This window comes from Manis javanica, chromosome 9, assembly GCF_040802235.1.
Source record: "Manis javanica isolate MJ-LG chromosome 9, MJ_LKY, whole genome shotgun sequence".
Classification (NCBI taxonomy): Eukaryota; Metazoa; Chordata; class Mammalia; order Pholidota; family Manidae; genus Manis; species Manis javanica.
The window spans coordinates 28,159,087-28,172,912 of record NC_133164.1 but is presented as its reverse complement, the minus strand read 5'-3'; the positions used below and the strand labels follow the sequence as shown (position 1 = coordinate 28,172,912).

The 13,826-nt window shown below is 34.0% G+C and overlaps 1 protein-coding gene across 16 annotated transcripts in view; it reads right to left on the bottom strand.

Annotated features, from left to right (window-relative positions):
- Window positions 1–13,826, bottom strand: part of MYCBP2 (MYC binding protein 2) — a 241,384-nt gene that overhangs the window by 18,284 nt on the left and 209,274 nt on the right. For 14 of the 16 annotated variants that reach the window (XM_073212475.1, XM_073212480.1, XM_073212477.1 and 11 more), the window contains 8 exons: window positions 12,025–12,090; window positions 11,252–11,491; window positions 10,846–10,944; window positions 5,252–5,332; window positions 4,051–4,317; window positions 3,303–3,586; window positions 1,815–1,911; window positions 335–454 (listed from right to left, as the gene is read on the bottom strand). In XM_073212475.1, the coding sequence (XP_073068576.1) occupies window positions 335–454; window positions 1,815–1,911; window positions 3,303–3,586; window positions 4,051–4,317; window positions 5,252–5,332; window positions 10,846–10,944; window positions 11,252–11,491; window positions 12,025–12,090 (1,254 nt within the window). The remainder of the gene's footprint in view (window positions 1–334; window positions 455–1,814; window positions 1,912–3,302; window positions 3,587–4,050; window positions 4,318–5,251; window positions 5,333–10,845; window positions 10,945–11,251; window positions 11,492–12,024; window positions 12,091–13,826) is intronic. The other 2 variants (XM_073212476.1, XM_073212489.1) reach the window with 1 other exon arrangement.

Genomic DNA, 13,826 nt, shown 5'->3' with positions numbered 1-13,826 from the left:
CCTACCCTGTGCACACACTTTTTGTTTTTTATAAGTAAGGCCTGTAAATCCAGTAATTAGATTATAGGGCTCTATTTTAGGACAATTGAGCCAAAAGTGTAGCAAGGGCATTTTCTGGGAAAGACCTTCAGTCTGTTGCAGCATAATGATGACACTAAATTTACGGTGTAAGCCACAGTGAATATATCATTAGAAAGACAATACCCTGACACAAGGTTATTTAGCTTATCTAACCAGTTTTATCCCTATCTTCACAAAAATTACAAAAGCAAGTAATAAGGAATATAAAACAGTAAATATCTGTAACCACCACACTAGAGTGAAAAAAACCCACCCTAGTTGTTGCAATACATCTCACTGGAGATCTGAATTCTTCCTCCATCTTGGTCAAGGCAATGATGGTTTCTGCAATGGCATTCTTTGTCACCCGAGACCATGCTTCTGACAGATGACCCTATTGAACAGGAAAGAATAATTTAATAAGCAACCAGAAATGCATAATTACAGTAGTAAATTCTATTCTCTTAATAATATCTCACCATAATGGAAAGATTTTAGTGGAATTTTAGATCAATGGACATACTTCTGAAATAAAAATCCTTCACAACTCTATGAATTTTAACTTCTAATCACTATTTTTATAATTCAAAAGAAAAGTAAATAAAAATTTAGGTTCTCAATACTCTTTTCCTATAGAGCTCAAAGGCATTTCCTCTTACCTTTCTATGCTTGAGTAATTTTGATTATGAAACCTTACATGAAAATTATATAGCTAAACTTAAGATAAATATTGCTTTAGACAAATATTACTAGGCTATGTAAACAATATTATCAAGCAATGAATTTACATATTGAATATTTACTATACCAATACCTCCTGCAAATTTTTCCATCTAATATCATCTACCTGAGGCATTGCATTCTAAGGAAGGTGGTACAGACTGCAAGAGCAAAATGGGTTCAAATTACAACTACCTTTATTTGCTAACTTGACCTCAACATTTGACTACAACAGAATTTAGGTATTCCTAAATATTTTTAATCTATGATCATCCTGAGAAGGCCTATGTGAGAACTGAGAAAATTCTCCATTTCTCCAATTGAGAAAATGTCCATGTTGTTGAGAACTTCCTAGCTCTCCAGAATATCTTCCTTCATCCAATATCCACATACTCTGAGCCTTTTAAGGGGTAGTTCAAGTTCCTCCTCCTCTGAAATGCCTCCCATCTACTCTAGTCTCAGAATCCTATAATCCCATAGTATCTTGGCCTCCTCAGGCTGGACTCCTAGGAATATAATGGAATGTGAGGGAGCTAACACATTTTGAGAGAACCAAAAAGTTAGGTACTTTGAGAAATAATTCCCTTTCCTTCACACTCCAGATCTCTCTGAAAAGTCAACATCTAAAGATAGTGGTACAGCATATTAATAAAAATGAGTTAAGGCTTTATAAGCCAGGAGAACTGAAGAGAATGAGAAATTCTCACTTTGGTGAGCCATTTTTCTTTTGGACACAGGCTGTTTGTCAGGGTTCAAAGAGCATATTTTATTTTTTAAGTTTAAAGTCTTAGAAGACTTATGTAACAATTCTCAAGGAAATTATTTGGGAAGCTTGAAATGGAGTTTATAGAAAGGACAAATTTATTACTAACTGAAAAGAGAAACGGTGCAACACCTAACATCAAAACTTACTAAACAGAGCCTTTAATAACACTAATGTACTTATGTCGGTTCAGTGCAGTAAGCTGCTTGTTTTGTTTATCAGAATTCTACTGCACTTCATTGACATAACAATCAGGAGGATGGGAACTTACTGCTGCCATATCCTTAATAAGTTTAATGATGATCTCTGAGATTTGGGTAGGAGTTGAGCCTTTCATCCACCAATGACTTTCACCTCGTCGAATATAACTACAAGGAAAAGCCAGTATTTGAAGACCAATCAGTGGCAGTTACAAATGAGTAAGGAGATTGTTATTTCAGCCTGCAGCATTTTAATTTGTAAATGACTAAATCAATTCAAGGATTTTAAAAGAAACAGTTAAAACATTACCCATAATCTATCTCCTTAACTCCAAGACAGTAGCTATTGTGATATGTATTCCCTTTCAGATATTTCTATGTACTATTTTTGTATGCATCTTCTAGAACAGTACTATTTAAAGTATAACCAGAGACCACAAATTATTTTTTACCAGTCCACATAGAGATAAGAACTTGTACTAGAATATGTAAACTACATCAGTGAGCATACTACTGGTTAGCTCAGCTGGCATTTCTTTTCCCTAGCAAGACTAGATGAAGGAAGTGGACTGATCTGCATTCTGGTGTTACTTGCTTAATGTTATGGATTGACTTTTTGACTAGCATTCTTCCAGATATTTCTCATTTTCTGTTTTACACTCAATTCTGTAACAAACATCCCTGCATATATATCTCTGTAAACATGTAACAACATTTTTGAGGAAAACAGTTCTAGAAGTAGAATCAGTAGGTCAAAGGATATGCATATTTTAAACAGTGATATGTTATCAAATTGGCATCAAAAAGGCTGTAGCAATTCATGTTAGCTGTCATTAAAAAAAGTCTATGCCAATGCAAAGATATTTCCCTATTGTTTTAATATACATTTCTCTAATTAGCAGTAAAGTGTCTTTTCATTTATTGGTATTTGTAATTTTTCTTCTCTGAAGTAAATGCTCTTTCCTGTTTTCCAATTAGTTGTCTTTTTCTCATTGATTTGTAGTCACTCTCCTAATATTATGACTAATAAATCACTGTTTACTATGTAGGTGTTAAGTATTTTTTCCAAGTCAGTTGCTTCAACTTAAAACATTTTGGTAGTATTGTCTATCAATTAGTTTTCATTTTTATGTAGCCAAATATGTGAATTTTTTTCCTCTGTGGGTTTTGGGTTCTGTGCTTTTTTTAAGGAAGTCTTTCCAAACTGAACTTCACAAAAACATTCTTCTATAATTTGTCCTAGTAGAGTTTTAAAAGAAACATAAAAGCTTTAATTTATCGCAAGTTTATTTCTGTATTTAGTGTGAGGTAAGAACATACAATTTTCTTTTTCTACATGGGAAGTATTTGAATGTCATCTATTTGGCAGACATTCCTTTCCCTGTTAATTCAAAATGACACTTTTACTACACACAGCATTCTTTTATACATGGGCCACTCATTTATGGTTGCTATTTGGTGAGTAAGTAAACAAAGCAGAATTTGAAATCATGTCTTAATTCTCCACACAGTGGTTTACTCTGTTCTATTTTCATACTAAAACAGATGCAGTGACCAACCTGGAATTGAAAATCATTGGCAGAGTAACTGTAGTAACTCCTTTGCCCACAGTGGTACCGGCTGTCCCTGTGATGGTGGTTCCTTTGGCTTTCAGCTGCACGGTGAGTGCTTTGGCAATGCATCCTAGAAACATGTCCAAGATACCTAGCTTATTCCAGTCTCCTTTCTCTGTTGAGTGAATGATATCACTGATATCTGCAGGGGGGAGGGATTTCACTCCTATGATGCTGGCCAGTCGATTAGGGGTCACTTCAGGCAAAACTCGTCTTAGTAAGGAGGTCACCTGATAAGAAAAAAAAAAAAGGAAAAAATTCCATTTCAGATTGTTGTTTTAAAGTTTTCATTTTTAAGATAAGGCTAGTTGCTGTTCTATGACTTCAAAAGCCTTGAGAAGGGCAGATATATGACATAAACACTATTTTTAATTTCTCAAGGGCAGCAAGAAAAATCATGTGTTTATCTGGTCAGTATTAAAGGGAAATTACATTATATATCTCATGGTAATAAGACAATCAGTAGCCAGAATAGTCTTTATCACAACAGCACATTAGTAAAATGCAACATGTCTTGCTCTTCCATATTCTCATTAAGATGAGTCAAAATAATAAGGTGGAGTTAAAATACAATCCAAAAAACAAAATAAAAATCAATCCTTAAGGCCCTTAGGTGATTCTCTTTACTGGCATAATTTTTAACCATGTTTCAAGTAACAAAATAAGCCCAAAGGTAAGTGGTATGACCAAGCACCTGTCTCTGGACTCGAGGAGAGGCTGTGTGGAGCAGTGAGAAGAGATCCTGGAGCAGAGTGAGCTGCTGAGCCAGGTACTGCCGGCCCACGTTAGAGCCGCTCAGTGCTAAAACCATAGAGAGCAGCTCAAAGCAGTAAGCATCGGAGGAGGCATCTTCATCACTCGGCTGAGAATTGGCATTTTCTTTGCTTGATATGGCATGTTCCCATTCTTCACGAACTCTGGTGGCTTCCATGCGAATAGCCTGGACGATGTGAGCACACACCTATTTCAAGGCAACATAACGGAAATGTAAAATCATTTTTGTAAGTCTGATTTACTATTCTAAGGTAAAAAAAAAAAAAGACAAGCATATTAGTTGATTCTCATTTTGATACTCTTTCTCCCAGTCAACTCATTACAGCATTCTCTTAACTCATCTTAAAAACAATTAAGGAAAACAAGGGAACCATGTTTTCCCTCTATATGTTAACATTTCTATTCATAATGTGCTTTATAATTGCTGGTGTTCACAATTTAATTGTAGCACATTTACTTTTTTATTGATATATAAAACAACTGCATATTTTATAACTGGTAGCATCTATGATTCAATGAAACATCAATAAAGCACAAATAATTTCTTATCTACTTAAAAAAAAGACTTAATGGTGTTCAAAGTTAAAATAATTGGTTAATTTAAAACCAGTATTTTATTTGACCTTTGACAGGTTGATTTTTATGGTACCCAGGCACCCCATCACATGAACACTCTAGCATGACTCCTCCATCTCCTTATAGTTAAAATACTAACCACTGGTTTAGGTAACATTAAATTGCTCAGCAAAAAAACCTTCCCCAAAACAAAACAAAACAAAACAAAAAACCCAATAGCAACAAACGAAAAAAAAAAACAGTGGGAAAAAGAACACAGGGATTGCAAATGAAATCTAATATAGCTGGGGATTTGACACCAAAATGAAACAATCTACCTGAGAATGAGAAATAACAGAGCACGGTAAGGAAGTTAACATTCAGAATAAAATCTTGACAGCGATGCGGGTATGCCAAAATACTCCCTTTCTAGAAAAAGGCAGACTAATTTGCAGGACCTTTAAAAGTCAGCATAAAAAAGCCTCCATAAATTTTGGAAAGACACTTTATACCCTAAAAGCAACAAACAAAAACTGATGAAGGTAATGAAATGGCTATTAACCAACCTGTTTTTGCAAGTTAGTCAGTTTACTCCTGCTGAATATGATTCCAACCATATGCTCTTTCAGGTCAGCATCAGATGTTGCCTTTATATACAAAAAGGAAAAAAAAAAAAAGCAGGCTCTCTGAATAAAATTTGTATAAAATTATGCAGGTATTTTTGTAAGGTGAATTTACTTTAAATTGAGGCCTATAACACTAAGACAAGGGATAAAATTTGAAGAATGGGCCAAGGTCTATAAAAAGAACAAAATTTCTGAATTTAAGAAATCTGGAGAAGTATACTCTCTTTTCATGGATTTCTTTAATTTACTCAATTTGGGTCACTTTTTATCTATTTCTAAATTGTGAGTATTATTAGGTCACATCCTACATTCAGTTGTTAGAAGAGTAATTCTGGAAAATCGCATTTGGTTAAAAGGAAAGGAAAGTATCCAAACAAAACTCTGTGATAATGTGTGGTCTGAAATTAAACTATTCTAACACCAACAGTAATCAAGGAAATACAGCATAAAAAAATGAAGGCTTAAATTTTATAGTGATTATTATATGAATGGCACTCTGCTAAGTGACAGTAGATAAACAAACATATATATGTGTATATAAGTATATATACACATATTATATACATATACATATATAAAAATATATATACACACATACATTATACATTATATATATATACACACACACATACACACATATACATGTAATCTTATTTCATCTTCACAATAGTTCCATAAGGTAAGATCTGAGGTTTTGCCTGTTTTACAGGTAAGAAAACTGAGGCAAACTATTCTTTTGTTTAAAGTAAAAAAGTGACTCTTGCTTTTCTCAGGATACAGAAAGACACAAGAGACTGTCATTCCCACCTTAACAATAAGAAAAAGCTGATGATCTAAAAAGCTATAACATTTTTGGTGCTCATCAAAGAGTTGAGATCAGGAGCCAGTTAAGTTGGAATCCAGAGAACCAAATCCATATAGTTGGACACTTTAAAACTACTCTTACTGTACTTGATAGAACAAGCAAATGTGCAAACGAACAAAACTTAGTAAGACTCTTGAAGACTTCAACAAAACTATCAATCAACTTGAACTAATTGATATTTATAGAACTCCCTCAGAAAATAAGCAGAGTTCACAATTCTTTTCAAGTGCACATGGAGATTTACTAAAATATTCGTATGAACCAGAATTCAAATCTTACAAATGTTAAAAGAACTAAAATTATACAAAGTGTATTTTTGACCACAACTGAACTAAACTAGAAATTAATAACAGAAAGCTATTAAGAAAATCCCCAAATATCTAGAAATTAAACAACTTGTAAATTGCTCATGGGTCAAAGAAGATATCTAATGGGAGTCAGAAATTATATTGAACTGAATGAAATGAAAAAAAACCCCAAACACCAAAATTTGTGACACTCAATTAAGGCAGCACCTAGAAGAAATCTATAGCACTAGTAATATGAGGCAAGAAAGGTTTCAGGCATGATCTACATTTGGACCTTAAGAAACTAGAAAAAGACCAAATCAAACACAAAGCAAACAGACAGAAAAAATTATAAAAGAAGATACATCACTACAGTTTCTACTGATGCTAAAAGGAATAAGTACATTATAAACAAATTATACCAATAAATTCAGCAATTTAAATGAAATGGACAAGTTACTTGAAAGACAGAACTACCAAAGCTCACTCAAAAACAGTAGGTAACTGCAACAGCCCTGTACTATTAAAGAAAATAAATTTGTAAAACAAGTAAATTTTTGCTACTTAAAATACTAGCTAAATTATACATTGACACGTGAGTTCCTTTTAGATCGTTCTGTTATCCCTTATTTTTAAACTTTTTTCATAATTTACTGTTTTTTTCTTTTTAAAACACCTTTATTGAGGCATACTCACATAACATACTGTTGACGTTTTTATAATGCACAATTCAAATGGTTTATAGTATATTCACAGATATGTGCAATCGTCACCAATTTTAGAACATTTCCATCACATGCAAAGGATTGTACCATTTAGCTATCACTTCCCTAGTTTTTCTCTTTTATTAAAAAATAAATGAACTGTACATAAGCTACTATTGCTTACCTACTTACACAGCAAAATATGAATTATTTTACTGACTAAAAGAAGATGAAAAAATATATATAAGAATATCCATTCTGATAAAAATTCTCAACAAACTAAGAACAGAAGGAAACATCCTTAATCTGACTAAGAACATTTACAAAAAAAATCTATAGCTAACATAACACTTAATGGTAAAAGAATGAATACTTTCAAGATCCAGAAAAGGCAAAGATGTCTGATCTCATCACTTCTATTTAACATGGTATGAAGGTCTTAGCCGTTACAGTAGCAGAGGAAATGAAATTGAAGGCATTATAGGTTGGAAAGGAAGAAATAAAAAAACCAACTTTCTTTGTAGATGACAGGATTATCTATGAAGAAAATCCAAAAGATTCTACAAAAAAGCTTCTAGAACTAATGGTGAAATTAAGAAGATTGCAGGATATATGTTCAATACACAAGAGTCAATTGTATTTTTATATACCAGAAATGAACTGGAGAGTGAAATAAAAATACTATTTGCAATAGTATCAAAAGTACGAAATGTTTAGGGATCATTTTAGTATGAGGTGTAAAAGACCTGTACATTAAACTACAAAAGACTTCTGATAAAAATTAAAGAAGATCTGAATAAATGGAAAAGAATATCATGTTGATAGACAGGAAGACTTAATATTATTAATATGCCAATTCTCCTCAAATCAACTTGTCAATTTGATGCAATTCCAATCAATATTCTAGCAGGGTTTTTTTTTTTTTTTGGTAGTGGGAGTAGGAAACTGACAAGATGATTCTACATTTTATATGGAAATGCACAGGACCTGGAGAGCTAAAACAGCTTTTACTTAAAACTACAGTAATCAAAACAGTCTGATGTTGGTGTAAGAGAATAAATATAGATGAATGGGCCAGAATAAAGAGACAAGAAATAGACCTACACATTTACGGTGAACTGATTATTGATAAAGATGGTCATTTCAATGAATGATAGTAGGACAATTAGACAGGACATCTACATGTAAAAAATAAACAAAAAAACCCCTCAATCTTTATCTCACACTGTATAGAAAAATTAACAAAACTATAGAAAGCTCTAAACAAAAGAACCAAAACTAATGCTTCTAGAAGAAAACAGGAGAATATATTTGTAACCTTAGATTTTAGACATGAGACAAAGATCTTGAGTCATTAAAAAAATTAGATTAATTGGACTTCAAAATTAAAAACTTCAATTGTTTGAACGATAAATCATAGACTAGAAGAAAATATTTGAAAACACATATTTAGTAAAGGACCTATATCCTGAATAAATAAAGAAACCTTACAACCCACAAATACAACCCATATAAAACATGTGGGTAAAGTATATGAAGAGACACTTCACTAAATGAAGTGCAGAGATATCAAATAAGCACATGAAAATTTGCCTAACATTATTAATCATCAGAAAAATCCATATTAAAACCACAATGAGATACTACTATACCTAGTAGAATGGCTTAAATTAAAAAGTGACAATACCAAATGGCTGTTGAGAATGTAGAACAACTGGAAATCTCATACATTTCTGGTAAAAATGTGAAATGGTTTAATCACTGGAAAGATTTTGGCAGTTTCTTATGAAGTTAATCATACACTTACCTTACAACCCAGCAATCCTACTCATAGGTATTTATCCAAAAAATGAAAACATATCCATACGAAGACTTGTATGCTAATGTTCATAGAAGCTTTATTAATAATAGCTAAGTAGAGGAAAAAACCCAAATATCCATCAAAAAGTGAAAGGATAAACAAATTATGGTAATTCTATATAATGGAGTACTTTTTAGCAACCAAAAGAATGAGCTACTGGTACAAGTTCCTACATGGATGAATCTCAGAAGCATTACACTCAGTGAAAGAAAACAGACAAAAAAGGTTACATTTTATGTGGTTTCATTTATAACATCCAGGAAAAGGCAACACTTAAAGGCAGACAGCAGTTTGCTGGTTGCCCGGGTCTAGGCCATGAGGATTAAGTCTGGGAGTCATGTGTTTTATAACTTGAATGTGGTGATGATTTACTACTGTAAACACTGGTCAAAATTCACTGAACAACACAGTTTAAAATGATGATTTTTTTTGTATACAAACTTTACTTAAAAAACTCAGCCTAAAAGATTATTCTCCTAGCAACTATTTCATGGTCATCCAACTGCTTGGCATAATCTTTTCTAATCAACCTTAATGCATCAAAATACACTCTCCTACTATTAGGCCAGCCTCTTCAATGAGCCCTTGCTCTCATCTTCTCTATTAATCTAACTTTCACCCATTCTTCTTCAGGTTTAACTCTTCTACAATATCCCCCAAGAAGTCTCCTCTGACCACTCCAGGTCATAATTGCAATGAACTCCCATGACATGCACAATTTTTTCACATATTTAAAGAGTTGATTATACACTATATAGTATCCCTGTGAATTTATTTTAAAAGGTTCACATCTAACAACAGAATGCAAGCTTTCTGATAGCTTGTTACCAATTATTACAGTTATTTAGCACAAATTCAGTTGATTTAATGAGTAGTCACACAGTCTTAACAATCATTCAAATGTCTCCAAAAGATGTTTAAAGGAGCTACCAGAGTTTATGAAATCCTATTTTTTTACAGATCTCAAGTAGAAAAATGTGGATGATTTAGATAGTATTGTTTCGGAAGGCACAGGCTAGACTAGTACATTCTTGAATTATTTTTTCAAGGGCCACTAAGGTGATTATTTGTAACATCTGAAGACATAAAAATATTGAGACTAGTCATGGCTGTCCTCTCTGGAAATGCAGGAGGTTTTCCTCTGAAGTATAGTGCTTTAATGTAGACCAAGTAAGTAAAGTACATGCATTTTAGAAGAAATTTCAAGAACAGTATAAAAAACAGGTTATTCCAATAAAAATTTACTTAATGCATGTGTGTTTATGCTTTAGTGGATACAAGTGAAACCAGACATATACTTGGTTGTTAAGAAACTGAGATTCAGTAGAAGAGATAAAATATGTATACAAATACACACAACATGAGAAAAACCAAAAGAGCCATAGAGATTACTATGAAGTTTAGCACAAGTAAACATTAAGAACTGCTTATTGTCTGGGGGAAATCATAAAGATGTTTTACAGAAAAGATACTATTTTTGAGCTGGACTGTGAAGGGCGGATAAAATGGAGGAAGAAGAAGATACTTCCGGTGCACAGCACAGCAAATAACTAAGTTGATTTTATAAATGCTGACACCTGGACACAATACAGAGCAAATTTTGTTGTTACTTAAAATACTAGTTACATTATACATGAACAAATGAACTTTTGATAGTTCTTTCATTTTCTTTCTAATTAAAGTAAAAAATATTATCTGCTTATGAATTTTTGTATCATACAACCATTATAAGAAATAGCAATACATGAATTATTTCACTGAAGGAAAGTAAGAAAATGGAAAAGTGAAAAAAATATTTTTAGAATACAAATAAATACATTGTATACTTTTTCCTCTCCTTCAGGTGATGATAACAGTGCTTTCTCCTCTTGTTCCGGTGTAGGTTCAGCATCTCCAGAGATGAGCTTTCCAAATACCTGACGAAGACAGGGATGTGAGAAGGAATTAATGGCAGGAATTACCAGCACGAAAGCTAGGTAACTCATTAGCTGATTCTGTAGGTTTATAATATCACTATGCTATTCCTGCTATAAACCACTACTTTTCAGAATTATGAATGCAAAATGAAACAGGAGTTTAGGGCTGTGAGAAGATAAAATGGGTCACATTTGTTGCTAGCAATCTCTAATAAGCTTTACAAAATATTTTGTTCCCAATATTATTATTGAGATAAGATATTATTTCAGTTTATCCTGTGCTAGAATATATAGTAAGGACACTCACTTGAGATGTAATAAGTCTGAATACTCGTAGAGTCTCGGCTTCACAGTTCCTTTGCTGGGCCACACTGGCTGAAATCTGGCCAGCAATTTTTGTGCTTTCACCATCCTTCCAGCCCAAGACTTTTACTTGTCGAACTCGCAGTGTATTTTCTGGGCCCTTTAATTCAATTTTGATGATGTGATTATCCCCTCCTGGAAGTTCACTTGTTACCCAACCAATGTGCCTGGAATCCAGATCAACCTAGCAGGGCAGAAAAGGGATAGAAATCTGATATGGCTGTGTCACTATTTTACCACTGCCCTAGACTTTAGCACTAATAACAGCAAGCTCAAATAACAAATAATTATGCAGACAGTAAAGTTTACTAGGCTACTGCACATGACTGTCTTGCTTAAAACTTGTAAGGATAAATAATGCTAAGGGAGTTATTAAACAGAAGAAAAAGTGTAGGGGAATTAAGGTATTAGTTGTGAATCACATCTACAGTGAATTTTAGGACACCATGAATATTTTTAGGGGAGCGGGAGCCAGGGTGGAGGACTGTAGGCACATTACAGTTGCTCATGACTAGAAAACATTTAGAGCAACAATGGGTAAAATGTTTAGCACCAGGGGTCATCGTAATTGCTCCTATATGGGACCATCTGAAATATATTATATTATACAGACTATACTCTTTTGGTAGCATGCCAAAATTAAAATTCAACAGTGAGACTGAGAAGAAGAAATTTCTCCCTATATAGAAAAATATTTAATGACAAAATTTTAATTACCTGCTTAATTCTGCACAAATCTTCTACTGCTTTGCCAGTTAAGAAGGTCATTGAGGTAACTTTATTCTAAAATAGACAATTCAAAATAGTTATTATGCCATATTCCTGCCTCAGAACTTGCAATGAATTCTTTCAGCTTACCAAATAGTGCATCAGCTCTTCTGCCTGTACTTTATGGTTCTTCCTTGCTGACCTCACTCCATCTGTCCAACCAACCACAGTTCCTACAAGTCTAGTGTTGTTTTTTTAAATTTACATAAACTTCCTCTTAAATCTCACATTTCAGCCTTTCTCCATGGGCTCTGAGAGAGCAGCTTAGTGTTCACTCATTTTATCCAAAGTCTAAACATTAAAAATCTATCTCTATCATGAAACCTTTCAACAACAGTGCTTGTCATTCATGTCTTACTCTCACTGCTTCTGGAAGTAAAAGGAAGGAAGGCATGTAGCTTAACCATACTTGTGTCATAATGTATCCAGCCTGCGTTATGGACGTGCAGAAGGATATATGAGAATTGATGGGTTCCAACCCCTTGAGATCCCTGCTGAACTAGGGAAGGAACATTGACACACAAAATAAGTATCAAACAATAGAAGTTCATTGCCCTGAAGTATGAAAAGAGCCAAGCTGGTACTAGAGCCAGAGTACTTAAGGCTGAATAAGTCTTATGCAAAGCATATAAGGCTCAAGGATGCATATAACTTAGAGCAGTTTCTTAAAAGGAAAGCAGATGCCAGCTTACACACTGGGGCTTTTAAATGAATACTGTTATGATTATCTCCCCTGAAAGGCAAAATTGTCAAATTGATTGCAATCATTGTTCTGAGGGACAGCATGTCCTGGCTTGAAATGTACCATGAATCAAAGATAACTTTGTACTGAACATTGAGTTCTAGACAGAAAATTTTTTTGGATTTATTACACTAAACTTTCTAGTAAAGTAAAGTAGTTGCACCAACTGAAAAGCTAGGGTCTGAAGAGGGGATAAGCTCATGATATTTTTCCTTCTTCAGTGCCTGGCAGAACGGCATCTGCACTGACGGACAGGGTTGTGGATGGATGGCAAGAGTGCTCAGACTGCAGGCTGGACCTCTGTGGCTGCCATTCCATCCAGGTTATGTGAAATCCAGGTCCTCTGCTCTCACTTGTCTCGGGAAAGGAAGAATGTGAATAGGATTTATTAATACTGTATTTGCTAGCATGACACATCCCCTCTGAAGAAAAACATCCCAAGGAGTATCCTTCCTCAGGAATGGGGGTGGCAGCAAGGGGGCCTGGCAGTTTGGTTTCTTCTTGGTTCTTAACATTCAAGTAAACAAGACTCTTTTTCCTTTGTTTAGTGCCTTCTGTAAAGGAGCACTTAGTTCAGTTAGAACATGTGGACAGGACAGGGCCACAGAGAGTATCAATCATTGTTATTTAGGTTAGTCTAGGAACCCCCATGCGGCTGGGGGTGAGCATTAGAAACTGAAAGCTAATCACACTAAACATCAAAGTGTATTAAGTGCCATCAGAGTAATAACAAACAGAAACCAGGAAAGGGAAAGAGAAATTTTAATAGAGGAGGTATTGGGAGAGGATTTCTCTGCTAGATCTTTTGAGATTTTGGAAGAATCTCAGAGTTTAAGAGAAGGACTTCTAAGCCAAGGGAATAGCTTAAACAAGGGCATGAAGTAGAAAATTACAGAGTAGACATTTATTTTGCTCAACTGTAGCTGTAGTATATTTACAATCAGAACCTTTTTTTAGAATTGCTATTCCACAGTGCCTCTGGCCATAATCTATCTTGAGACTTGGGATT